The sequence below is a fragment of the Lepisma saccharinum genome, chromosome 2 (genome assembly GCF_977018435.1).
Source record: "Lepisma saccharinum chromosome 2, izLepSacc3.1, whole genome shotgun sequence".
Taxonomy (NCBI): domain Eukaryota; kingdom Metazoa; phylum Arthropoda; class Insecta; order Zygentoma; family Lepismatidae; genus Lepisma; species Lepisma saccharinum.
This window is the reverse complement of record NC_139230.1, coordinates 24,141,083-24,167,673: the sequence shown is the minus strand read 5'-3', so window position 1 is coordinate 24,167,673 and position 26,591 is coordinate 24,141,083. Positions and strand designations below refer to the sequence as shown.

At 38.6% G+C, this 26,591-nt stretch overlaps 1 protein-coding gene across 1 annotated transcript in view; it reads right to left on the bottom strand.

Moving 5' to 3' along the window:
• LOC145983955 (mucolipin-3-like) overlaps positions 1 to 21,376 on the bottom strand; it is a 67,908-nt gene extending 46,532 nt beyond the window's left edge. Inside the window, exons 1-4 of the mRNA XM_083117161.1 lie at positions 21,019 to 21,376; positions 12,318 to 12,544; positions 8,540 to 8,731; positions 7,177 to 7,327 (exon numbers count right to left, since the gene is read on the bottom strand). Of these exons, the coding sequence (XP_082973287.1) occupies positions 7,177 to 7,327; positions 8,540 to 8,731; positions 12,318 to 12,544; positions 21,019 to 21,169 (721 nt within the window). The 5' untranslated portion in view covers positions 21,170 to 21,376. The remainder of the gene's footprint in view (positions 1 to 7,176; positions 7,328 to 8,539; positions 8,732 to 12,317; positions 12,545 to 21,018) is intronic.
• Positions 21,377 to 26,591: the final 5,215 nt, after the last annotated feature.

Sequence of the window (26,591 nt, the reverse complement as noted above, 5' to 3'; positions counted from 1 at the left end):
TTAAGTTTTACCAGCGACAGTTTTCAGTGTAACTCATTATATACATTGAATAGTGTATAATACTACATTGGAAGGTGCAACACAGCCATGCAAGTTCTTATATTTGGTGAGGTTAGGAGTGCAGTGCTTCGTAGTTCGTAAAACATACGCACTTTGATATGATCAGGTTTTCACACGAACAAAACAGTGAGATGTGACAATGTTTTACATGCTTACTTACGTGTACTTACTTGTGCACCTTTTTAAGGTATTTTTTTTTTTATTATTTTTGAAGAGTTTATATCAAGTGCAATATAAACAAACATTGTGAATTCCGTTCCATCTTGCACGACGCTCCAACCGTTGGCCTTGCGGAAGACACAGAGTCTCTACCGCGTGGCGAGACATCACAGACTCTTGACTAGGAGCAGGTTGATGAGCGATTGTACATAATACACTTTACGTACACGCACATGTGATGCATTACGAGTTTTCGCTTAACGACACGAACTTTTGTGATTTCTAGTCCTATAATAGTATATATTATTGTTTTTTACATCGTATAAACATACGAATTTGTTAGTATTAAGGGTATTATTCATTTTAGAGTTTAGGGAATAAAAAATTTTTTTTTGTTTTCATTCAGGCTACGGCAAACAACAGATAGTTATGGTGGATTTTCTTTTGTATATTTGGTTTTTTAAGAAAATATATGGAATTGGCGAACCTGAGTCATGTCAAGCTTTGCGATTTGACTTTTAAATTTTCAAAGGAGAAAATTTTTCCTAAGAGGCGCGAACGTATCAATCCATAGGATTGTATGTTTATTTTATTAAGTCTCTCTGAACGCTTCATGTTGACCAGGGCATTCACTTGTTTTTCTCTCAGCTGTCTCAAGCCTCTTAGGCATGTTTACAATGCATTGTGTTGTGCCATGCAAACCTCCTGAGCATTCAGGAAATAGGTAACACTTCTGGGTTTGGTGTCAGCGGTTTGCATGGTAGCAATTATAATAAACACGATTCGGCGATTCGGCATCGAGGAAGAGCTCGATGGCCAGGGAATATAGAGGTGAGACAAGCTGGGAAGTGACTGGACTTTGGGAATTGAGTTGGTAGAGAGAGGAGGTCAGCAAGACAGGAGGTCGATAGTGGAAGCACGCTTTGGTCAACACTTAGAGAGAAGCTTACAGAGGACTTCGCTATTTTCGATTCAGCTCAGAGACTTCAGTTAGACAGGTAATTATCCTACACCCAGCCATGATACAGGTTCAACGGTTCACAAAATCCAACGAGTTGCCATTGTCTTTTCAGTAGTTTAATTCCTTTGTGTAATTTGTACCTTTCGCATGCCAAGCAATAACTCGTCATGTCAATGACGAGTGGTCTCATCAAGAGGATGAATGATGAGTAGTTACATCACCCCATCAGTTAACTGGTTAACCTGCTAGATACTTTTAAGATCCCACGAACTTTAAGGTTCGTTACGGTACTTATCATTCGACCCTCAATATGATGACATGACATAATATAACATATACAGGGAGGTTATTGCAGCATGCCACCGCAAGAGCTTCGGCCGCTTGCCGGCCCAGTCATGCAACAGGTGCCGGCAAATTGCGTAACAGATAGCCCGTTACACAAACCGCTTGTTTTGTAATGTTTCCACTTTTCACAATTATAGTTACAATTACAACTTAAATAAGCACGTACCTTGCCGCAAGGATGCTGGAAAAGGTGTCCTCTAAAATACAAATATTTCTGGCACTTTATTTCTGCCCATATCGCTTATGACAGCAATGACTCATCCAACATAAAGGATTCAATTTTTCATTCTTGTCTTGCCTTCGAATAAACAAAACCGTGACTCTTATTTTGCAGATAACACAAGATTAATCCTTTTGAACACTAGAGTCAGTGGCGTGCCCAAGATTTTCGAGGGGGGAGGTTACGTATACATTATTATGCAAAACGAAAGCGCAGATAAACGAATTATTTAACAGTGTCACTTAATTTTAACGTGTGAATATTTTTGAAGTAAAGTAGCGATCATACACTGTGTGCGTTTTTCTTTCTGAGAGCGCCATTTGAAATAAGCACTTTTCCCCTTTTGCTACTATGGGATAAACTGAATATAAAAGGCTATAACTGCTCAACAACTGCATCTTTTTAAGAAATTTAAATTCTAAATGTAAGAATGAACAAAAAGCAACATTTTATGTAAATTCCGACAATTGTGAGTCCAGGGGGAAACGGGGGCCAAATCCCAAAGTTCTATTTTCCCCGTAATTACGCAAAATTTCTGAACGTCGTAATTTCCATATTTTTTTTTTTTCAAAGTTGCGGCAGGAGCATTACATATCCTCATAGAGTAGTCTTTTGTTGTGCTTCCCTCAAAATTTGGTCCATCCAGTGTCTATAGAGCCGACGCTAGAAGCGAAATTCCTCAGATGTCGCAAGAGCGTCAGCGGCTTATCGGAGTAGTGGTAAGCCGCGAGAAGCCTCTCGATACTACGCGAATGCGACAGCTGTCGGCTACCAGTTGTTTAGACGTGTTCACTTCGGTTTGCGTTTATCAGTACTCGTGTTGTTTATACTGTGTTATTGAGTTGGTGTGCTAAAGTGCTAGTGCTTTATCGTGTTATTTGTTATTCATTCATTAGTTATGCCGCCAAACAAATATAGTCTTGAACAAAGAGTTTTTATGTACGATACTTACGTGAAAACGAACTCTTGCAGAAAAGTAGTCAGGCGATTCGCAAGAAAATTTCCTGGCAATCCTGTTCCGGACAGACATACTGTTTACAACCTCGTTAAAAGATTACGAGAGACAGGATCTCTTGAACCTAAGAAACGTGTTTCCAGACGACGTGTTCTTACGGAAGAAAAGCTAGACGAAATTGGTGAACGACTTGAACATACTCCAAAAAAATCCCTCCGTCGGCTTGCTCAGGAAACAGGCATTTCAAAATCCTCAGCACGAAATGCCACTAAATTACTTAGATTAAAACCCTACAAAATTACAGTGGTTCATGAATTGCAACCGCGCGATCACGCGACTAGAGTTCGATTCTGTAACTGGATGCTGGATAATATTGTTGCTGGCAGAGTAAATCCAGAATTAATCATATTTTCAGAAGAAGCTTGGTTCGAATTGAATGGCCGAGTTATTTCACAAAACAATCGCTATTGGAGCGCAGAAAAACCTGACCTTGTGCATGAAGTTCCGCTCCATCCTGCAAAAATTGGTGTGTGGTGTGGTTTGAATGCGCACAGAATAATAGGGCCTATTTTTTATGAAGGTACTATCAATGGTGAAAGGTATCGAAGAGACATACTACAACCTTTTTTTGAACAATTAACGGACATTGAATGCCAGCAGTCATTTTTTCAGCAGGACTCTGCTACTGCTCACACTGCTTATGAATCACTTAATTTTATTGCCGAGATTTTTGAGGACAGAATTATCAGTACTGAGTTGTGGCCCTCTCGTAGCCCCGATCTTACTCCTTGTGATTATTATTTATGGGGAACATTAAAAAACAAAGTGTATCAGAATAACCCGCGTACAATAGAGGATTTAAAAGAAAATATAAGAAGAGAAATTGCCAGAATCACACCTGAGGAGCTTATGGATGTTCAGAGGAATTTCATACGCAGATGCCGGAAATGTATTGGTGTTGAAGGAGGTCATTTTCAACATCATTTATAACACAGAAGGTTAGTGATCATCATTATTATTATTAGTTTTAAATATAATTTTACACTTTCGGTTTGCTTTATGCGCCGCGATGCTGTCTTCCCTTTCTGTCAACCGAGGATAAAGTAGAGATGTCTAAGAAAGATTAGATGTCTGAAATAAGGTTGTAATTGTAACTGTAATTGTGAAAAGTGGAAACATTACAAAACAAGCGGTTTCTGTTACGGACTATCTGTTACGCAATTTGGCGGCACCTGATGCATGACAAGGCCGGTAAGCGGCCGAAGCTCTCGCGGTGTCTAAGAAAGATTACATGTCAAAAATAAAGTGCCAGAAATATTTGTATTTTAGAGGACACATTTTCCAGCATCCTTACGACAAGGTACGTGCTTATTTAAGTTGTAATTGTAACTATAATTGTGAAAAGTGGAAACATTACAAAACAAGCGGTTTGTGTAACGGGCTATCTGTTACGCAATTTGCCGGCACCTGTTGCATGACTGGGCCGGCAAGCGGCCGAAGCTCTTGCGGTGGCATGCTGCAATAACCTCCCTGTATATATAACATAGGGAGTGCTGAAGAAAATTAAGGGGCACGCAAGCACCCCCTCATGCCCCCCCTGGCGCTGCCCCTGCTTCTCCAGCAAAATAAATTCTCCGACTCTTTCATGTTTTCCACAATTACACATACACCCTGTAGGCCTATTGTGAAATTTGAGATCAGTGTAGCAGTTAGAGTTGAACAAGGTGTTCCAGCATCATATCTACTGGCCCAACAACATAATACAGAATAACTTACTTCACAAACGTTTTACGTATCAATTCAACTATTTGTTCACATAAGCTGAGACTGTAAATAGACCTCAAGATCAAATAATATCAATAAAAAAACATAGAACAGCATACACCCAGAACACAGGTGGCCATAATGCTGTAATTCCAGCTGGCACAGTCTTCTTATTGTACAGGGTGGGTGAGAAGTAACCAGGCATTGAAAATTTGCTGTTGTTTTTGTAATAAGCAATATCAATGACATTTTCTATACATATACAAATGAAATAGAATTACAAATGTGCCAGCTCAGAATTCAATGTAAGTACTGGTGGCATCCACCAGCTTCCTTCAACAAACAGGGTGGAATCCATGGTCTTCTGTAGGAATTCCTTTGGGATGTTTGTGATAACATCCTGAATCTGCTCCTCCAATTATTCCACAGTGCAGTGTTTTGACTTATACACTTCTCCTTTGCCCAGCCCCAAAATAAAGTTGCAGGGCATGAGGTCTGGCTTTTGGCAAGTCATTTGTGAGGTCCTTCTGATCCCAGCCAATGCCCTGGAAAATTGTGGTCCAACTAAGCCCGTGCGGTAAGTACAAAGTGTAGAAGTGCACTGTCTTGCATGAAAAAAAGCTCACCAATATTTCCCCAGCGAGATATAATGGGCCAAACATACCCTTGCAACATTGTCAGGTAGTGTTCGCCATTCATGGTGTCATGCAGAAAATATGGGCCTATGACCCTATTGGAAGATATAAACTCTGCTACTCACACCACGCAACCAAGTTTTATGTTGCCCGTTCAATTCATGTTCCACTGATACTTACACTTAACCAGTAGACAATGTCCCAAGCACCTTAGCATTAATATAACAAGATGTGGAACTACCTTGCCTGAGGAGAAGTTGATAACTTACAGCAAAAAATCCATGCTGAGTATAATTATCTTAAGTTTAATGTATGTTCACATGCAAATAGTAGGTGGTATTGCAAAATCTATAGAGAATGTGTGATGATAATCGCAGCTTACACATTGTTTGTTTCTATGTTTATTGTAACTGCCTCATTAATCTCCTAGGCTCAGTTACAGAGACAACACTCCAGGTGGTTAGTGTTAAGAAACAACCTAATGCCATTAAAAAAACTCTAGTAACTAGTGAGATAAGTATTATTTTATTTTAAGTTTTTCTTTATTCCACTGTAGGCTTTATATGTCAAAATGAACATAATAGGGGGAAAGAGACATTCAAAACAAAAACATCCTACATAATAAAGCCTGTCCCAAAATTAATGCAGGAATTAAATTGTGCCCCATTTTTTTTCTGTAGGGTTGGCAGTATTCTGCGAGATTACATCTTGCAGTAAACACCTTGTGGTTAGTCAATATGGAGCGCTACATGATGGAGGAGAAAGTGATGATCGTTAAAATTCACTACAAGTATGGAGAATGTTTTGCTGACTCTGTGAACAAATTACGTGACATTTTCGGTAGGAGAAACTCCCCACATGAGACAACTGTCAAGACTAGTTGAAAAAGTTGAACTAACAGTTTCGGTTGGAAACACTAAAAAAAAAAAACAGGCCAACCTCGTACCGGCCGTTCAGCTGAAAACATTGCCGCTGTGAGCAATAGTGTGGCGGAATGTTCTGAAAACTCAGTGCACAGTCAGTCACTGCAACTGGACACTTCAAAAAAGCACAATGCAGCAAATTATAACAACAAAAGATCTGCATCTGCACCCATGCAAAATGCCAGGAACTGAAGCCAGATGACCATTTGAAACATCGGGTCACATTTCCACCTTAGTGTCGAGAAGCAAAATTGTTGCATTTGGGGCATAGAAAATCCTCGAGTCATTCAAGAATGGCCTATATATACCCAATGAGTGACAGTTTGGTGCAGATTTCATACTGGTGGAGTGATTGGGCTTTTCTTTTTTGAAAATGAGGCCAGAAACTCAATGACTGTCAATGGTGTATGTTATCGTGAGATGATATTTGACTTTTTGTGTCCTCATTTGGTCAGCATGTATTTGGACAACAAGTGGTTTCAGCATACGGCACATGAAACAATCCACTTGTTGCGGCAGAAATTTAATGGGCAACGAGATGTCGTGCAACAGCAAAGTGAATTGGCCACCATAATCATGTGACCTCTCACCGTGCAATTTCTTTTCCTCTGGGGATTTAAGTCCAAAGTTTATGCTGCAAAAATAAAAACAATTCCAGAATTGAAAGCAGAAATTCAAAGAGTTATCAATGGCACTGAGTTGCAGTTATGCAAAAATGTGATCCAGAATTTTGTCAAAAGAATTTGAGTGTGTCAAATGCATCATGGAGGACATTTGTCAGATATCCTATTCCACATTTAATGGCAATGTTTACCCTTTCAAATAATGTAATAACTATGTAATGTAATAACTTTGACAACTAATATATGTATTTTTTTAAAATTAAATTCTGCATTTATATTGGGACACCCTTTACATTCTCACAATTTGTAAATCTGAGATACAGTATATTACAGTTGCAACAGTACAAATTCAAGGGCAACACACATTTGAAAATCCCCTTACTAAAACAAAACTGTAAAACAATTCAGATTTTTACAGTTAAGTAAATATATAGTGGAGCTACCATATGGAGTTTGCATAGAAAAACTTATAACAAATTTAATAAGATTATCTTCTCCTTATGTAACAAAATATCAACACATGCCACTTACGCTCAGAAACTTCACTGTTGAATACATAGCTCTCATTAAATCCAAAAATAGTGCCTTCTTTATACTGATATACACATAATGTAGGTGGCACAATAGTGTTATCTTCCTCAGGATATGAGTAAGGACCAATTGCATCCTGCAGATTGGAATACTGTAAATCAGAAAGAAATTATGATACATACTTCAAGCATTTTGACAGAACAGGAACATGCAAATGAACACAACTGCTATGTCTATTAACACAATTAAACTTGACTCCTTTGAAATATGAAACAATGCAAGGCCAATGAGGCCTTTCAATAATATGAAACGAAGAGAAACTTCAGCCATAAGCATTCTTCTTAGTGAATTTTAATTTTAGTTATATAAAGTTACTATTTTACTTTCCATGGCAAATAAAAGGAGAGGAACTACCTGGGTTGAACAAAAGCCTAAAATACAATGTACAAAAATAGCAATTGATAGAGGCACATAATTTTGGAAAATAAAAAAACAAAATTTAGGTACAAAAACTGAGTCAATTTTGGATTCAGAAACTGTAAATAAAATGACATTTAAGTTTTAAAATTGTGAATATAATCCAAAATTTTATTTAAAAACTGCACTTACTATGCAAAATAAACATATCCATTCTAAAAACACATTTACGTTGTTACAAGAATATCAAGTTTATTCCTGTATAAAAATATTTACAGGAGAATTAATCAATTTTCCATGAATTGCAAAACTCACAGGATAATTCTGACTTCAGAAAGTGTTGCATCAGTAAATAAACTCTAAATTTCGTGTTTAAGTCTATTTCGCATTTTGCATTATTTCGTGAGAAAACAGGGTAGGAAAATGCACCTCACACCCTTCAGAATCCTGAAAAATTAACATTACAATGTGTTATTTCACATTTCATGTTTTCATCAACAACAAAATATGCATGTTTCTAGCAATTGTTCATTATCTCCTGGAATAGAGGACAGAATACACAGAAAGAAACAGAAACTGGACAACTACAGAACCTTTTAGTAAAAAAAGAACACTCAAATGACCAAAACAATATGGAAACTGACATTAAAATAATACTGTACAAAATGTGAGACTGTTTGGGTATCAAGTAAAACTCGTATCCTTAATTTTGCCTTTGTTATGCTGCAAGCAGTTTTTCAGGCATTTTCAGTTTAAACAACCTAAACAACAGCATTCACAATTTATTTCATCTAATATTTGTTGACATTTTATAAATTTTTATAAGATGTAAAAAAATAAAATCACAGACTAATTTCAACTTTAAAAATATCATTATCTATTAATTATTGTGGGTGGTTTACAAAATTTAACAAAGGGAAAAAAGAAATTTTAATTTGTAACTTACCCCATGAATCGCATAATCTAAAGTCTCATAAAAACTATTAATCCTGTAAATAGCTAGAGGTCCTAATGCAGGAGGATAAGAGATGACTTCCCTTGTTGCATCCCAGCCTTTTAAAAATAAATGAGAAAAGGCAACTTTGTTGTCTGATGTATAATTTACATGATTATACCTGCTACTTGCAAACAAGCACAGCTGAAATTAAAGGGGGAAAAGGTATGAATAAAAAAAATTGTTTCCTATTAAAAAATACTTAAGATATTCATATGCATAAACTTAGGATATATGTGGTCACTGATAAGATGTATAAACACAAAAAATATAGAGTACAGAGGGAATTTACAGGCTGATTGTTGAAGTTTATGGTGACGGTGTAAAGAACAAATGAAACATGAGGAAATTGTGTCCGAATTTAAAGGGAGGGAAGACCAATGTGAATGGTAAGGAATAAAATGGATGTCCTTTTTTTGGTGAGAAACATGCATGCAAAAATTCAGGAAACACATGAAACAATATTCGTTGTACACTTTTCTGCATCCATCTGGGTCTTACTTCAATGACATGCCTCGTATGTAAAGATCGATCCAAGAAGTGGCATAGCAGCCCCACTATGCTGCAACCCCCACTCTTTCCATGAGGCCTCACAATAATATCAATATGCTGTGGAAATTTTGAATAATCCCTGAAATTGAACAGTGTCAATTACATGCAAACATTTGACTTAAGAAGCAGACTGCATTGCAGATTGTGCAATATGTGCAAAAAATAAATCTATTTTGGTAAAATAGATTTACTTTCTTGGGTCACAATTTGAACTGGAAAGCCTTCCACTGTTCGAGGTGAGCATTGAATAAAACAAACCACTACTTTTGTTTACTATTGGCATACTTAAATACTGTATATCTGCAATTGGAGATAAGATTTACAGGTCCAACTGTTGAGAGGTGCAGAGCACAAGTGGCATAACTCCATTCCAGACAGTTTTGAGACAAAAGGCTCATTTAGGAGATACTTCTAGTACTGAAATCTTGATACTTTACTGTTCTAAGTTTTACATGTAACTCCATTTCCACAAGACAGTCCCCATGGTGGAGTGGTTAGCACAGCGTACTGTGAGGCCAGGGGTACCAAGTTCAAATTCCAGCCTGGGCATGGATGTTTACGAGTGTCCATTCATCAATTTCATCATATCATCACTCATCCCCATCTTCACAAATTAGTCAAAAGTGGCACAAGAAGCAAGTCAATCAATCAATCGATTTCCACAAAAGTGGAGTTACGCCACTTGTGCTCTGAAACCCCTCAGTTGTTGTAACAGTCTCCACAACTACTTTTTTCCTCTTTATTTTAGAATGTTTTAATTATACTGTGCTATGAATATTTAAACTACTATCTAGTTTTAGTCTGACTACCATGTGAGAGACCTGGGTTTGATCCCGGACAGGGGAGAACCGGATTTTTTTCCACATGTTCAAGCGGCTCCGACACCCACACAGTATTGTATAAAGTGGGTACCTGGAGGAAAGCCTGGGAGGTAAAGATGCAAGGGGCGTGGTGCTGATCACATCATCCCCACATTCGGCTGTGATCAAGAAAGTGTGGGAGCCTAACTACACACCCCCTATATGCCTTCATGGCGTGGTGCAAAGCACAGGGCAGCACTTTACTTCCTTTACTGTCTATTTTCATAAATAAAGTTTTATTTTACAAAAAATCTAAGAAATGAAAAGAAGTCAATCACTAAGTATAAGTAGCTTTGATGTCCACTAAAATCAAAAGTAAATTCCAGCCCTTTCAGAAACAAAACCTTCCAAGTGTCTTTTTGTTGAGGGAGTCGGTGCATTCTATCTGGCAATTCCCAATGCTCGTGATGATGCTGGGTCAACACCAACAATTTGGAGTCATTACCTAGGATAGAACCCAGAATCTCTCAAATCAAATGTGAATGGGAGCTAATGGATGACTTTGCATGCAGGTGGTACTGAGTAAAATAAACTCCAACACCTAGCACTTAAATTGTAAGTCGACTTGAATATGTCGGTCTCGGTGGCAGAGTGGTTAGCACATTGCACTATGATGCCAGGAGTCCCGGGTTCGAATCCCAGCCTGGGCACGGATGTTTGTGAGTGTCCATTCATCAATTTCATCATACCATCACTCATCCCCATCTTTGCAAATTAGCCAAAAGTGGCACAAAAAGCAAAGTAAAATAAAGCAAATCACTTGAATATAGGAATACGCAAAGTTGTGCCACTTTTCCTTCATGTAAAAATATAGATGTCTAGATCTATAGATCTGTAAATTTTTTTGAGTTTACATCGCAATGGTGGTCTAGTAGGTAGGTGTCTAACTGCCATGCAGGAGACCTGGGTGAGATTCCCGGGGTGGGTGATCTAAGATCAGAATTTTCCAGCTCTTGTCCCTGCATAAAGTGGCTCTGGGGCTCATTCAGCCTCAACTATATCTGAGGGTAAAGTATGGTGCTGATCACATCACATCTAACATGGCATAGATCGATAGAATGTGTGGGGCCTTACCCCCACATCCCACCTATATATGCCTCATAGCATGGTGCAAAGTGCACGGGAATTTTCCCTTACCTAACCTTACCTACTTCCCGACACATACATCTTACCAATAAAAGGAAGCACGGGGAATAAGGTAGAGTATATTTGTGGCACAAATTAATTTGTTGTCTGTTCAGTATCAGGTTGGGAGGAGGGGGTGAGGAGATATCCATCAACCTCTCTAATGCTGCTTATACATGTTATACATTATACATACATACATACATACGAAGGACACATTTGACTGCAGGGGGCTACAAAAACACCTCTCTGCCACCTTGAATAGATAATGAAACCAAATTCTCATATTCTTACCAATTCCTGCCAACAGTGACAGTTTAAAAGTAAAATTGCTCAACAATCTTAACCATGCAAGTTTCAACCTACCAGTCTCATAATTTTCTAAAAGACACAAAGTTGAACATTTTGAAATATTTAAGAAGTATTACTAAAAAACTATATGTTAATGTTGAGCAAGTAATTTTTTTACACTGCAATGTATAATATTAAATACAACACATTAATTCAAACAATTATAACTTTGTATAGACATTTCATACAAGAGATAAAAGCTTTATAAAATAAAGGATGCAAATCAGTTTCAAAGGAGAATTTTAATTTGTCTGCTAGGAGAAAACATACATTTTAATATTAGATGCTAAATGTGGATATGCTGCACTATATGAAACAGAAGTGAACTCAGGGCCATAGCCAGGCAGGGGCAAGGGGGGGGCTGAGCTGAACCCCTCCTGGCATTGCCGTCAGCCCCCTCTGAAGTTAGATAAAACTACATTGTAAAATTTGTTTGTAGTGACGAGTGAAAATGTAGACAGCATATATTATTTCTCTCACAGAATACAAAGAACAGATATAACATTCATTCATCTGATTTACGAGCTGAAGTCAAAGTAGTAGGAAGTAATTACAATATTTTGTTTCGGCTTCAGCTATGAGTGGGAAGGAGGGGTGTGTAAGATATTGAAAAGAAACTTTATGTATTTGAATGCTATTTTTAGATTTTCTGCCTCATGTTAACTTAATGAACAACCCCTTCCCCACACACAGACACATCATTTATCTTCACATAATACTGTTAAACCTTTGGAAATGGACTCAGTTTATCAGCCCCCCTGGAGATCAATTCTGGCTACGGGCCTGAGTGAACTGATATAGAATAAAAAAGATATATATTTAACGTAATAGTTGATACAAACCTGAATAGTAACCAAAACTAATTTTATTAATTGTACAGCAAATTTATATGGAAATCTTCTTTTAGCTTGCCACTTTTCAATTGGATTCATGAAAAAGAATCTCAACTTCCTTCTGATCTTGTCTTGAGTATAAGTAGATTCCACAGATCCATAGTTAAAAACTAATGATGGAGCATGCCTGGAAGGTGGTGCTTCTTGGGGTCTCAGCAAATTTAATGCTTCTATTTCTGAAAAGAAAAATATGTAGAACAATAATATCCCATTACTTTCAGTTCATTGTAGCACATGGTACATTGTTTATCATTAACAGGTTTAATTTCAAGTGTGAGAATTCAATAAAATGACCATGCCTATCAAGTTCCTTCCTGAGATGCATGCTTGATTTGGTTTATTTTACTTTGCTTTTCTGCCACTTTTGGGTAATTGTGAGGATGAGTGATGATATGATGAAATTCATGAAGGGACACTCGCAAAGAACACCCATGCCCAGGCTGGGATATGAACACAGGAACCCTGGCATCATAGCATAGCTAACCACTATGCCACATGCAGTGTTTCTTCCAGGCACCTTTCCAAATCTACCATCCTCCCGGACAAAATTGTACAAAAAAAACAAAGTATAAAACTTTTCCGCTGCCGTTGTTTCCCTTGCATCGAACCACATTACTTTGTGTGGCAAATATTTTTGCCTCTATATTTCCCTCGTAAATAACAATGCCCACACTTGTCGAGTCTTACAGAAGAAGCAGAATAAAACTGGCAACCACACTAGCCTTATCTCCTCTCTCTCTCTTATTCTCGAGTAAGAGCAACATGGAACTTGGAGTCATATGTGCACATGGTTATTACTAGAAGCAACAAGTGCTATGCACGGAGTAGGGAGTCTAGCAGTGATAGATCACTTAAGCTTACAGCTTTTAGTATTATAAGTTTTATATAACTATATTTATTATCTTACTGAAGTTGCAGTTGTAATACAAAATTCATTTCCACATTGTTTTTTTCATAACTCATGCTCCCCCAGTTCCCCAGAAGCAACCATTACAAAACACAAGTTTTATTGCATTAAGGATAGACAAGTTCTCCAACAAATTGTATTAAAACACTAAAAAATGTTAATAAAACACGGGCTTTGGTCTATTAATGCATTGTGCATGTACAATTCTGTACATAGCCTTAATAGAGTTTTGTCAGTGTTTAGGATGGCATGATTTTCCCAATCAGAGGGCACATATGAATCATATTTTAAAGGTGCGTTTTTATGGCTACAATTATACTGTATGAACTTGCTACTCTTTACATCCTGATAATTTGTAGCACATGAGGTTGCTGTACAATCTCAAAGAATGTTCCTGCAAAAAATAAATAAATGAAAATAAAAAAATTCAAGTTTATCAATCAGCGAATGCATTTACACCAGTGGTTTCCAACTTCAAAAGGTCCGAGGGCCAAAATTATATCCAGCAGTTGATAGGCGGGCCACATTTTTTTTGGGGGGGGATTAAAAATTACAAAAAATTTAAGTACTGAACTGAAAATGTAGTACTTTTGCATGACCTAAATTTCTAAAATGAGGCAATAAAACAATGGAATTACAAATCAAAATTGTATAATTACAATTTATTTCACAAAAACCCAATTCTTATTGATGAATTGAAAGAAATTAAAGACACACCATACAAATAAGAATCCTTCATAGTAAGTGTTCAATGTGAAAATTGAGCCCGATCTGCTTCTTTTATTAAAGTTGTATTTGAATTTCTGTATTTGAAAGTCTCAGAAGGTGAAGCAGTGAAGAATCTGCCAGTCTGCTTCTGTAGCAGTTCTTGATGAACTCCATTGAAGAAAAAACACTTTCACACGTGTATGTGCTGCCGAACATCAATGTCATTCTTTGCCCAAAACTACGAAGGTTTGGAAAGCGTTCTCTTGAAAGGTATTTGAAAAACTCTGGCCCCTTTTCTTGCCTAGTTTGAAGGAACACATCGCCTTGCAAATCACGCAATTTAAGTTGGAGAGAAGCTATTTTAATTTTCAATCTTACGTTTTTAGGAGATATTGCTCATTTCGATATTTGAACAAACTTTAACAATCAGTCGCAGTACAATCCGAGTTGGAACACTCGAAATCTCTTCGTACTTCCTGCGTAGTAAAACAGATCTCTATAGCGCCGCTCTGCAGTTTGTTTCTGAACACAAAGAGTGAAGCCTTCGCGAAAGCACGCGAGTTCATTCCACATAGCGAAGGGATGGAATGCATGGTGTGAAGAGAAAGTTACGTCACTTTAGATTCTTCTGATGATCATTATTGACTGCAAAATCAATTCTACCTGTGATATTGTCTTTCTTCAAAGAACATCCGTTCCTTCAGTAAAAAAAGAACGTATTTTAATAAAAATAAATAAAATTAATGTATTTTGCGAACTGGCTTCGCAGGCCGCAGAAAAAGGCAACGGGGGCCGCATGCAGCCCACGGGCCACCAGTTGGAAACCCCTGATTTACACTATGTACAAGTACAGTTTTCAGGATGCATTCCTCAACACAGATACAAAAGGTTCCTGCATTAAAAATAAAAAGTGCACAATTTTGCACTTCTGGAGCATATCTGTGACCATTTTCACGAGACAAAATTTGCTTTAAATTCACTTCATGCTCAGATGGAATAATCTGTACTAGACATGCAGTTAAAATGTGCCTCCACCAGGAATCAAACTGCACCCCTTGATTACAATGTGACAGCATTAACCAATATGCTATCAAAGAGGCTTCATTTGATTTTTGATTTTGAATTTAAAAATTTAGGTGTGTCACCCGTCACTTTATACGGGGTCCAGCCCCTTACCTGAACTAAAATGTAACTAATAACGTAATTGTAACGTTGGAAGACTAAAATATTCTGACTTAGGTTAACAGAACTAAAATAAACATAACTGGAATGTTGTGTCGTAACTAAAATATTAAAATATTCTGATTTCCGTTGAAACCTGAGGCTCTAAAGAGGCACTCAGCAGACATAAGGACAAGACACAGAACAACGCACAGAATTATACTGGCCAGGGCCAGAGCCTCGTATGTCTGCAAAATGCAGTCCAGAGTGTACTACGTGGAAGTGAGGTTGACAATTGGGTGTAGTACGTGGAAGGTCACCCCTTGCACACCGAGGCTTCATTTCCACGGGAAATGTTGTTATTACCTACCTTTATATAATGTTGCTTTATGGCAAATAACATCCTTATAGATACTCTGGTTAGCGTTAAATGCCTAGGCAAAATGCAGAAAAACTACATTTAGCATATACCGTGCGTTCATTTCGATCTTCAGCCGAGAGATTGGGAGAAGCGTGGCGGTTGGCGCTGATGGAGATGCCGACATTTGCAGCCTGTAATTCCCGCTTATTTTTATGGACATATGCAGACATTTATATAAATATTGAAAAACGAGCACTAACCTGTGTTATAACATGTGAAAGTTCTTCTGTAATTCATCACACAAATAAATACGCTTTAGAAACAATGCTAAGAGCCACAGATAATAAAACATTTTAATCATAGTTTTGACCAGTAACGTCCTGCTTAAGTTTATATCCTTGAAAGAGTTTTGTGTCGATGGGGTTCGTTTGGAGGTTTCGAATGTGCAACACTGTATCAAGATTACGCTGCAGACGAAACCGTTAAAAGTCAATGTTTCGTGAGCTTCCTTGCAATCCGAAATCTCCGAGCTCGAGTATTTTGTTCCTTCGCGACTAGATGAAGACAGAGCTGTGAATATAGTGGCAAGCAGATGTAAACCAAGAGCGTGTTAATTTTGTACTGTGCGCAAGAGTGTTATTCTTGGTTACTTGCCATTACTTGTTTGTGTTATTGCAGTGTGTATGTGTGTTGTGTCAGTGAGATGATTGGAATGCCAGCCACAAGGTTCACGTTAGAACAAAGAATTTTTATGTATGACACTTACGTGAAAACAGACTCATGTCGAGACGTGTGTAGTTAATTTGTACAGAAATTCCAAGGCATTTCACCACCACATAGAGATACGGTTAGACATCTTGTCCTTAAATTACGAGAAACTGGATCGTTAAATTTTAAAACACCTAAGCAAAAATGCCGGATTCTAACCGAAGCAAAACTAGATGAAATTGGTGCAATGTTAGAACGTTCTCCAAACAAACCTCTACGCCATGTTTCACAGGAGATGAGCGTGTCAAAATCATCAGCACATACAGCCACTAAGCTACTAAAATTAAAACCGTACTCTTATAACACAGGTTAGTGCTCGTTTTGCAATATTTATATAAATGTCTGCAAATGTCCATAAAAATAAGCGGGCATTACAGGCCGCAAATGTCGGCATCTCTGTCAGCGCTGCCCGCCACGCTTCTCCCGATCTCTCAGCTGAAGATCGAAATGAACGCCACCTTCAGTAAAAAAAAATACCCGGAATTTGGCTGGTAAAAGTTCCACATTGGAGGTATCGAGAATTCATTTTGTCCGTAGGATGGCAGCACTGCACTGAATGACCACGCAGAGGGGTAGAGTAATCTATCCATCAGTTTGTGCACAGCAGCTGTTTACATTAGTTGTGTTGACGAGTGTCCTGCGATTTGCAGAATGAAGACAAATATCGAACAAAGAATTTGTTTGAAATTTTATGTTGCCAAAGGACTGTCATGCGCTGAATCATTGAAAATGCTACAAAAGGCCTTTGGTGATTGGTGTCGGTCAAAAACACAAGTGTATGCATGGTACAAGGCTTTCAAAAAAGGCAGAAGTTGTTGCTCATCTGCCCCATTCTGGTCGACCTTCCACGTCAACGACTGACGAAAACATCGGAAAAATCAGGACAATGGTGCTTGAAAACCAGCGTGTGAGTGTGAAAGAGGTGGCTCGTGAGCTTGGCATATCACAAAAGTCCGTTCACAACATTTTGACTGATATGTTAGGCATGAAACGCGTCGCGGAACGACATGTTCCGAAGGAGCTGAATTTCCTGCAAAAAGCACATCACAGGGATGTTGCTGAAGACATGATTTTGCGAGCCTCTAGAGACTCAAACTTCATGAAATGCATCATAACTGGTGATGAGACATGGATGTATGAGTATGACATGCAAACAGGTCAACAATCTTCGGAATGGCGCTTCAAAAATGAACCAAAACCCAAAAAACCATGCCAAACTTTCTCAAAAATTAAGGTCATGCTCATTGTTTTCTTTGATTATCGTTGTGTTGTGCACTCAGAATTCCTTCCAGCAGGACAAACTGTGAATAAACAGTTTTATGCGACCGTTATGACGGGTCTGTGTGAGAATGTTCGCTGGAAAAGACCAGAGTTATGGAAATACAATTCTTGGATTTTGCACCACTATAATGCGTCGTCACACACGTCGACTCACATTAGTGATGACACAGCAAATCGTGATATATTATCCGTGTTTAGTATGTCACAAAATAAATTTTGAGCATGCATAGGGGTAATCGTTAAATTGGATCAGGGTGTAATTGACATGATTAGGTATTATAATTATGCATTCTCTTATAGAGGGAGAAATAATGGTTGGTAATTTTTTTAAAAAAGGGGGTATCAAATAGTAATAACATTTACGTAAATAGATGTGTATGGCAATATTGCATGAAAGCAAAAAATAGCAGATGTAACAAGAAGAGGTTGGGACTTGATTTGGTATTTCTGTCAATCGTATGAGTTGTGTGTCGTATCAGAAAAAAAATGTGTTTCTGTGTGAGAGTTTGGTCGGTTTTTAACGATGCAGCACTCTCAGTTCGCTTCATCGATAACTGGGACACATCTGCATGAAAATTTTGCTGTTTATATGTAAGAAGTGACATAAATGGAAGAAATATGAAGAGGAGTGGATAAGATGTTGGTACATACATGCTCTGTAAAGGCATTTTGGCATGTTGAAGGTACTTATGAATTATTGAAAAGTTGCAGAATGAGAACCTTACAGGGAATGAAATGGATATCATATCTTCTCCTGCAACAGTGAGAAGATATGTGCTATCTTCTCATATGCAGTAGCTATATTCATCTTTTCAGCTTTTTTGTTTATGTACACAAAATGCTAGTGAAGCAGACGGTTGTGTTGCTTCGGTATTGTCTTCAGGAGTCCATACTACTCTGTGTGGAATCACATCAAAAAATGACATCACGGGGACAAAGGGTCGGCACAATCTTGTATGAGAAAGAAAAATATGTGGCACATGCTGTCACGTGTATGAGATAATATATTTGTATATTTTAGTTTAAATATTTTAATCTCTTGTACAATAACAAGGTTCTTACGCACAATGTTTGATGTTTGTGTCTTTGAGTGTACAAATGTATAGAAATACATATTTTTTTATTTATTTTCACGTATACAATAAGAAGTTGTTGTTTATCAGATAAATGGCATGATGAATCGATATAAATATTAAACTTCATTGCTATAATAGGGATCGGTGATAAAACTACTAATAGATACAAATGCAAGCAAAATAAAAATAATAATAATAATTAAAATTTTAGTTACACAAGAAGGTGCGTGGGGTGACTCATGCAAAGAAATGGAAAAACGCCTCTGGTATGTAGAGAAAGGTAGAGAGAAGAATGGCACCTTCCTACGTCGGTAGCAGAAACTCCAATTGAAGAATTCAAAATTTCAAATTCAAATTCTTTATTTGCGTGAGCGAGGTTCAGCCTGAGGCTGTTCTGCCACCTAACCCGTGTCATCGATTACATTTAAATTTACATTTCTTACACATATGTTATTACTACGGCTCGGAAGTTGAAGACCTATAAATTGAAAAAAAAAAAGACCTATAAAAAGAGCTAAAAATATCAAACGAAGGACCTTAAAATGGAAAAAAGGATGTATAAATCTGATCCAAATTAATTAATAACTTCAGTTTTAATGACATATTTAATGTATATGGTCGTATACACCGTGCTGAAAGCTTCAAAACAAGAGAAAATTGCCAGTTACAGCGCAAGCTTCCAGACAAGTTACGGTTCAAGGACCTTGTACCGTACCTGCTTCAGTCGTTTAAAAATGTTTTTCTCTCGTTCCAGGGATGGTTCAAATATATATTTTTTTTTATTATTATTTCTTTACTACAGAAAGGATGTTTAAGAGGTGATGGTGATGATCTGATGATGATTCAAATTGAGAATGGGAAGTAAAAACGTAGTCGAAAGAAGGTGAAGTTGCAAAAAAAAAAAAGGCTAAAAAAGGACCAGTAAGCTCTAAAAACGCCGAAAAAAGCAAAAAAGGACAAATAAAACCCACCTTTTTCTGGCCTACAATGACCCAAAATGAACATATATTATGTTGGGCCTCGTCTTTGGACACTAGGTAAAAAAAGGATATTTCCTCAACTTCCGAGCCCTAGTTATTACAGTGTACAATAAAGTGTATGATTTAGTTACAAAATCTATTGATAAAGTTATTGTAATAAATGTATGAATAAAATGATACAAAAATTGTGAAAAGACAACAACATAAAAATAAAATAAAATGAATAAAAAATAAATTTAAAAAAAAGATGCAGGCAAAATACAAAACATAAACATACAAGTTACATCACAGTATTTGAACACAATCTCTGGTCTGCCAAAAGAAAATTCTTTACTTCATTTCAGAAAGATTCTATTTTAGATATGCTCGACATGGTCTTAGGTAGGGCACTCCATATTTTTGCAGCAAAATATGAAAACGATGAATGATATGCCTGTGTTGCAGAGTGGAAGGTTAAATTTGAAATTATTTCTTGTATGGTGGCTGTGAATACTGGTGCGAGAGATCAACATGTCTGCCAGATACGACGGCTTGCCAGATGTAATAATTTTATGTATAAGGCAATATATATGCAGTAGCCGACAGATTTCTACAGAAGAAACTACTTACCGTAATAAGTTCCTGTAGTATTGTCTAACATCTGGAAGGTGTTTTGTGTGATGTGGGAATGTTTCATAGCGGAAATTCAACCTTTGACACATAGCCCCACGAACCATTTCCGGTAAGGTTAGGTTAGGTTAGGTAGGGTCACAATAGGTTACAATAGTTAAAAATTGGTTTCAAAAATATATGTGTAGCCCCACACACCATTCTCACATAGCCCCACACACCATTGACACATAGCCCCACACACCATTGACACATAGCCCCACAAACTATTTGCGGAAACGTACGTTCTTCAGTTACAAAAACACTTTTTTTTAAAAAAAAAAAAAATTGATCAAAAAAACGTGAATACACGTTAAAAAATGATCCGCGAAGCAGATAGGTAAGTACAAATGTCAGAAATTGAAGAAACTCAGAAGTTATAGGTGTCCGAAGGATAGTAAACATTTACCACGGTTAATATGCTCATCCCATGATAGACGAGTGTCAAATATTAGTCCATCAGAACGGGTGGTAGGGAGTAGGGTGGCGACAATCATGTCTCGACATGGCAAAAAAATGTGGTTGTGGGGTAACAAAGTCCCCCAGTGCGCCCGCCGGAGGGTTAGACTTAGAAATACTACATCTTTATGAAAAAATTAAAATCTCAAAAACATTCGGGGGGGAGGGCTCTCGTGAAGCAGGCCTCCTAATTTTGTTTATTTAGGCAATAATATTAACAGAAATAGATAAGGGCGAAGACCACGTATACGCTCAAGCAAAATTAAATAAATAATTATCTCGAGAAGAAGTTTGGACTTACCATTTTCACCTTCATTGACATCTGACAATGATCCAGATTGATGCATTCCATCAACACAACCTTCAGTAGCACCATAAAGGCTAGGCCTTGATTCATTAATCGAGCATTCAACAACATTTGCTGCTGGAAAATCTTGACGTTTCGTGTTCATTGTCGTCCTCTGATTTTTCAAAATTGTCTTTTTTTCTCAAGTTCTCTACAGACTTTTTAAATAATGCCAATGGCTTAAGTTCACACTTTACAGGTTGATTAGAAATCGTTCATCTCTCTGAATTAACTAATCTACCTGATAGATGATTACAAGCTTCTATTATCATAACAACAAACACAAGCATCAATAGACTATTAGTAAACAAACACAGTGTAGATATACTGTGGGTGGCTTCCTTCCTTCTTCTTTGTGTGGCACACACCGCCTATGAGCGGTTTCTTGCCAGGGGTCCTATTTGGTTTGTTATGAGAAAGTTTGTTTACATTCCAAATGTCTGTTTGTTTATGTTACCATGTTGTTCTTTCGTGCAAAGCTGTACAGTATCCACATGACATCAGACCGCGGCTCGTAGAGTAGAGTCGAAAGGGATATCGGAAATGGAATACCCACACGGTGTAACTGTTTGTATAGTGTATTGCGATGTTGTTGTCGAATTGGGCATTGTAAGAACAAATGGGTGATTGATTGGATAGCTTCTCCACACGGACAGGAAGTTGCAGGCACGATATATGAACTGGGATGTATAACGACGTGACCTGTACGCATTCGCATGGTAAACACTAAAACTGCACGGGGTAGGTTAATGTGTTGAAACCAAGGACGTTTATTGCCGACTTGGGCATGCCATCTATATGTAGTGGTATTGAGGAGTTGTTGGGTACACCAATCGTTCCATTGTTGTTCTATTTTGATTTTTACCCGTGGGAGGAGGTCAGTGTACGGCAGGCGCATCGGGGTAACAGTTTCTTTCGTTCTTGCTTGTTTGGCCATTACATCAACGCGATCTTGATATTTATTGAGGTCACTGTGGGCACGAATATATGTGAAGGTCGCTGACAGACCCTGCTGTTGAAGTTCTAACATGATTCGGAGAATAAGATAAGGAAATACCGTTAATTTATATGCTGCCCGACCTGTTCGTGCTAACGTTTGAAGTACGCTCAATGCGTCCGTAAGAATTAACGAATGATCGATTCGGAACTGCAGGGCGAATTGTAATGCTTTATAGATAGCATAACATTCCGCCGAGAATATCGACATATCGGATGGGAGGGAAAATTGTCGGGTGATGTTATGAGATGGTACGTAAAAAGCACATCCCACACCGTCTGCAGATTTCGATCCGTCAGTATAAATAAAGGTTGATGTGGGCCACAAGTCTCTATAATTTTCATGTCGGCCATGATCTGCATAGTGTATCGCTACTCGGGGTTCTGTGGGAATATTCAGTTGATATACAAGCGGGTCCGGATGGGTAAAAGTTTGTTGGTAAGCGTCAGGGTCAATATTATAACATTGTAAGAAAAAAAAACGTTTAGTGGGGAGAGGGGGGGTCGGGAGGCCAAACCATTGTCGTTGAATCGCAAATATTCTATTAAACGGATGAGCGTGTCGCGCCCACGATTTAAACAAATATTGCACAGTGAGTTTGATACGTCTATGTGACAAAGAAACTTCATTGCTTTCTAAATATACACTAACATTGGGACTAGACGGCATGAGTCCTAGACAGGTACGTAAGGCTCGTCGTTGTAATACGTCGATAGACGTAAGAAGTTTTGGATTGGCTCCACCATAAGCTGGTGCTGCATAATCAAATAATGCTCGAAAACAATTTTTATAAAATAATAGCATTGTATGGGGGTGTCCTCCCCACTTGGTCGTGGAAATACAGCGGAGTAAATTAACAATTTTTAGACCCTTTTCCTTGAGATACTGTAGATGCCTTGTCCAATTCAGTTTCCTATCAAAATATACACCCAGGTATTTGACATTGTCGACTACTGGAATGTGCTGTATTTCTGTGATATTGTTAGGGTAACTGCTCATTTTTCTCGAGTTAAAAATTATGATTTTGGATTTCGGAATGGAAATAGTGAGTCCTAAGGTATCTAAGTGATCTGTAAGAATTGAAACTGTTTTCTTTAGAGCGAGTAAGCCTTGCGTGGCGTCAGGGGTGCATTTATAGCAGCACAAATCGTCGGCATATTGTAACAATTTAAAGCCGTGCATATTTGTGTGATGTATTTGGTGGGTATAGATATTAAAGAGTAGGGGGCTAAGGGGCGAACCCTGAGGGATTCCCGTGCGAGCTATACGGGGGCCTTCCAACCTATCTTCAAACCAGAATTGTAAATTCCGTTCGTGATATAAATTCCAGATGATGGTCCCTACTATGGGGTGTATGTTTAGTTGTACCATCATTTTATATAAGATCGGGATGTGAACTGCATCATAAGCATGTTCTATGTCAGTGAAGAGGCCAAAGCAATAATCATGAGTAATCTGGCTATTTTGGATTTCAACTGTTAGGGTAGCTATGGCATCTTGGCTTCCATGTTGCATGCGGAAACCCATTTGTGTTGGCGAAAAGAATTTATTCTTTTCCAACGCCCAATTAATGCGATGTTGAAATGTTCTTTCGAAAAGTTTGGCAACTACTGGTATTAATACTATTGGGCGGTATGACTTTGCCTCCGCGGGAGGTTTGTGAGGTTTTAATATGGGGAGAACTATGTGGTGGCGCCACTCGATAGGGATTCGTCCTGTGCGATAGACGGTATTGAATATGTGAGCAAGTAATTGTATACCTTGCTGTGGCAGATGTTTTAACATGTCATAGGTGAGACCGTCATATCCCGGGGAAGTGTTCGGCACGATTTCTAAGATTTGTTGTAATTCGGTAGCAGTAACTGCCGGGAAATCGGCAGTGAAATCGAAATTCTGTGCAAAGGATTTAGCCGCTCGTGCGCATACAGAGGGTGGCGTGAGTATGTTCATAAATTCTGCTTCCCACTTTCTATCGAGATTTTTCCGTTGTGGGTGGGCCGGGTTCCTAATAGAATGAAATTTATGCCATATGGAGCTGAGGCTATCTGTGCAATCTAGGGAATTACAAAATGATTGCCACGCTTCTCTTTTCGCGTTTAAATATATTTTCTTCGCCTTGGCTTGCAGTCGCCTAAGTTCGATTTTCTTCCCCGGCGAGGGGTTTCGTTCGTATCGTTTTAATTGATTTTTTTTTTTGCTTTTTATTAAATCACAGTCTCGGGTCCACCAACTAAGGGATGGAAATTTAATTGGGCTACGATATTGGCTTCGATGTGCACTATTGTCTATTGCAATGGTAATCATACTGAGGAAACGTTGATATGTTATTTTTCCATCAGTGTGGGGAGTTGTTTGATCATAAATGCTTTTAAATTGTGTTGTAAAAGCGTCCCATTTAATGGAAGCTTTGGTCCAACGTTTCACCGGGACCGACTCCCTATTTTCACGCAACAAGTATGTGGAAAACGATCTACGGGCTATAATTAAAATGGGGGAATGATCACTGCCACGGAGATCTTGTTCCTTTACCCAATGAAACCTATTGTACAATCGGGAGGAAGTAATTGTGAGGTCAATGCAAGAGGGGCGGTTGCTATTTAATGGGTAATGAGTAGGGCTGCCATCGTTTAAAAGTATAAACCGGTTGTGTGTGATCCATGCATCTAGATTTTTTCCCAAACGGTCTGCGTACGGATGTCCCCAAGAGGGGTGATGGCCATTAAAATCTCCGAGGATGAGGTATGGGCCCGGAGCAAGGGTTATGATCTCTTGTAACTCGTGAAAACTGATTCTCTGTGAGTTGTTGGAGGAGGGAATGTATAAGGAAATTATAACTATATTTTGGTCATTAATGTTGACTCTGAGAGCCACGAGCTCTAATTGGAAGGTCTGAACGAGGGAAAGGGTATGTGGAATTGGTATTTCGGTATGGGAAAGGGTTTCATGCACATAGATAACCGTACCACGCTGATGCGTAGGGTTTCCGTACCTGTGATAATGAGCAAGTCTATATTTCTCGTGTTGCGTTCCCTTAACCTCCTGCAGGCAAAGAATAAGCGGGTGGTGTTCTGCAATTAGATCTAATAATTCGAGTTTCCGTGCGGAGAAGCTATTTACATTCCATTGTAAGATGGTACCCATTTCCGATATTACCTTAAGCGTTGTCTTCGAGTAGCGTCAAAAGTTTATCAGTCAAAAATTGAATGTGTTGGATGAGGCGAATTCGATGAGCGTTGTCCCGTATGTGTCTAACCGTTTCCCACATGCTGGGAATCATTTCTAAAAGAGCCTGGTACACCTCATTGTGTTCGGTAGGGCGGTCAGGAATGTGCGATTGCGGATGATTATTCCTCTTGTTCGGGTGCACAGATGATTGACGATGGAAATTCTTAGAATGGGAAGGAGTGTTATTTATCGGGTAGGCGTTATTTCCTATAGGTTGGGATTTCGCTTCCTCTGGGTCAGTAAGGGTCGATGAACTAGCCGCGGACTCTATTGCGACGTCATCGTCTTCCCATCGCGGACGGCGATTTGTTTCTTTCCTCGGAGAAGGGCGAATTTTGTATTTCTTAGTGTTTCGTGATTGAGAAGTAGTCTTAAAGGATGGCACCTTAAAGCGATACGAATCCAATGATGTTTGAGAATCCTTATTTTCAGGAAAGTCTCTGTCAGATTGATTTCGTAGCGGGGAAAACATATTGGCATATGTCCGATTTGAGGAGTGCCATGTGTGATTAGGAAAGAAAGGTTTTGTGCGGGAGGTCTGCAAGTCAGGGAATGCCGCTTTTGTCACTCGGGGTCGATAAACATCATCGCGAGTGGGGGTGGGGATGAAGATGCCTTGCAGCTTGAGTTTCGCCTCCCGATATGATAAATTGTTTTCAGCCATGCTGGTTTGGACAGCTGATTCCAACCGCCAGCTCGCACAGTTGCGGTCTAAGGCTGAATGTGGTAGCTTGCAATTGATGCAACTCAAAGTACTGTCACAGTCCTCTGGGTGGGAGTCCAATCCACACTTAGCACACTTGGGTTTTGATTTACAAACTAAATGTAAATGGCCGTATCGGAAACATTTAGAGCATTGTTGGACTGATCGTATACGCGGTCGAACCTCGAATATTTCACTGTTAATGAGAACTTTCTCCGGCAAACTATTACCACGAAAGGTGATGCAAAAGAGTTTAGTGGGAACTAACTGGAAAGATCCATCCTCTTTCCACAGTTTTTTGTTCATGCGTTTGGCCGAAAGGGCCGGGATAGGACTCTCGAAACCATCGAGTACGTCCTGTTCTGACACGTCATGAGCTATGCCGAATATGAGTCCTTCCCGTTGGATTAACGATAATGGAATTCTCGTTTTGACTCCCATGTCATGATGCATTGCACTACGCGTGAGAAACTCATTAGCAGCTTTAGCGGTGGGGAAAGTCACCCGGACGCGATTACGACCGCATTGTTCCACTAACTGTACTCGGACTGCTTTCTTACGGAGATAGTTACCAACACTTCCAGCGGCAAGAAATTTCTCGTT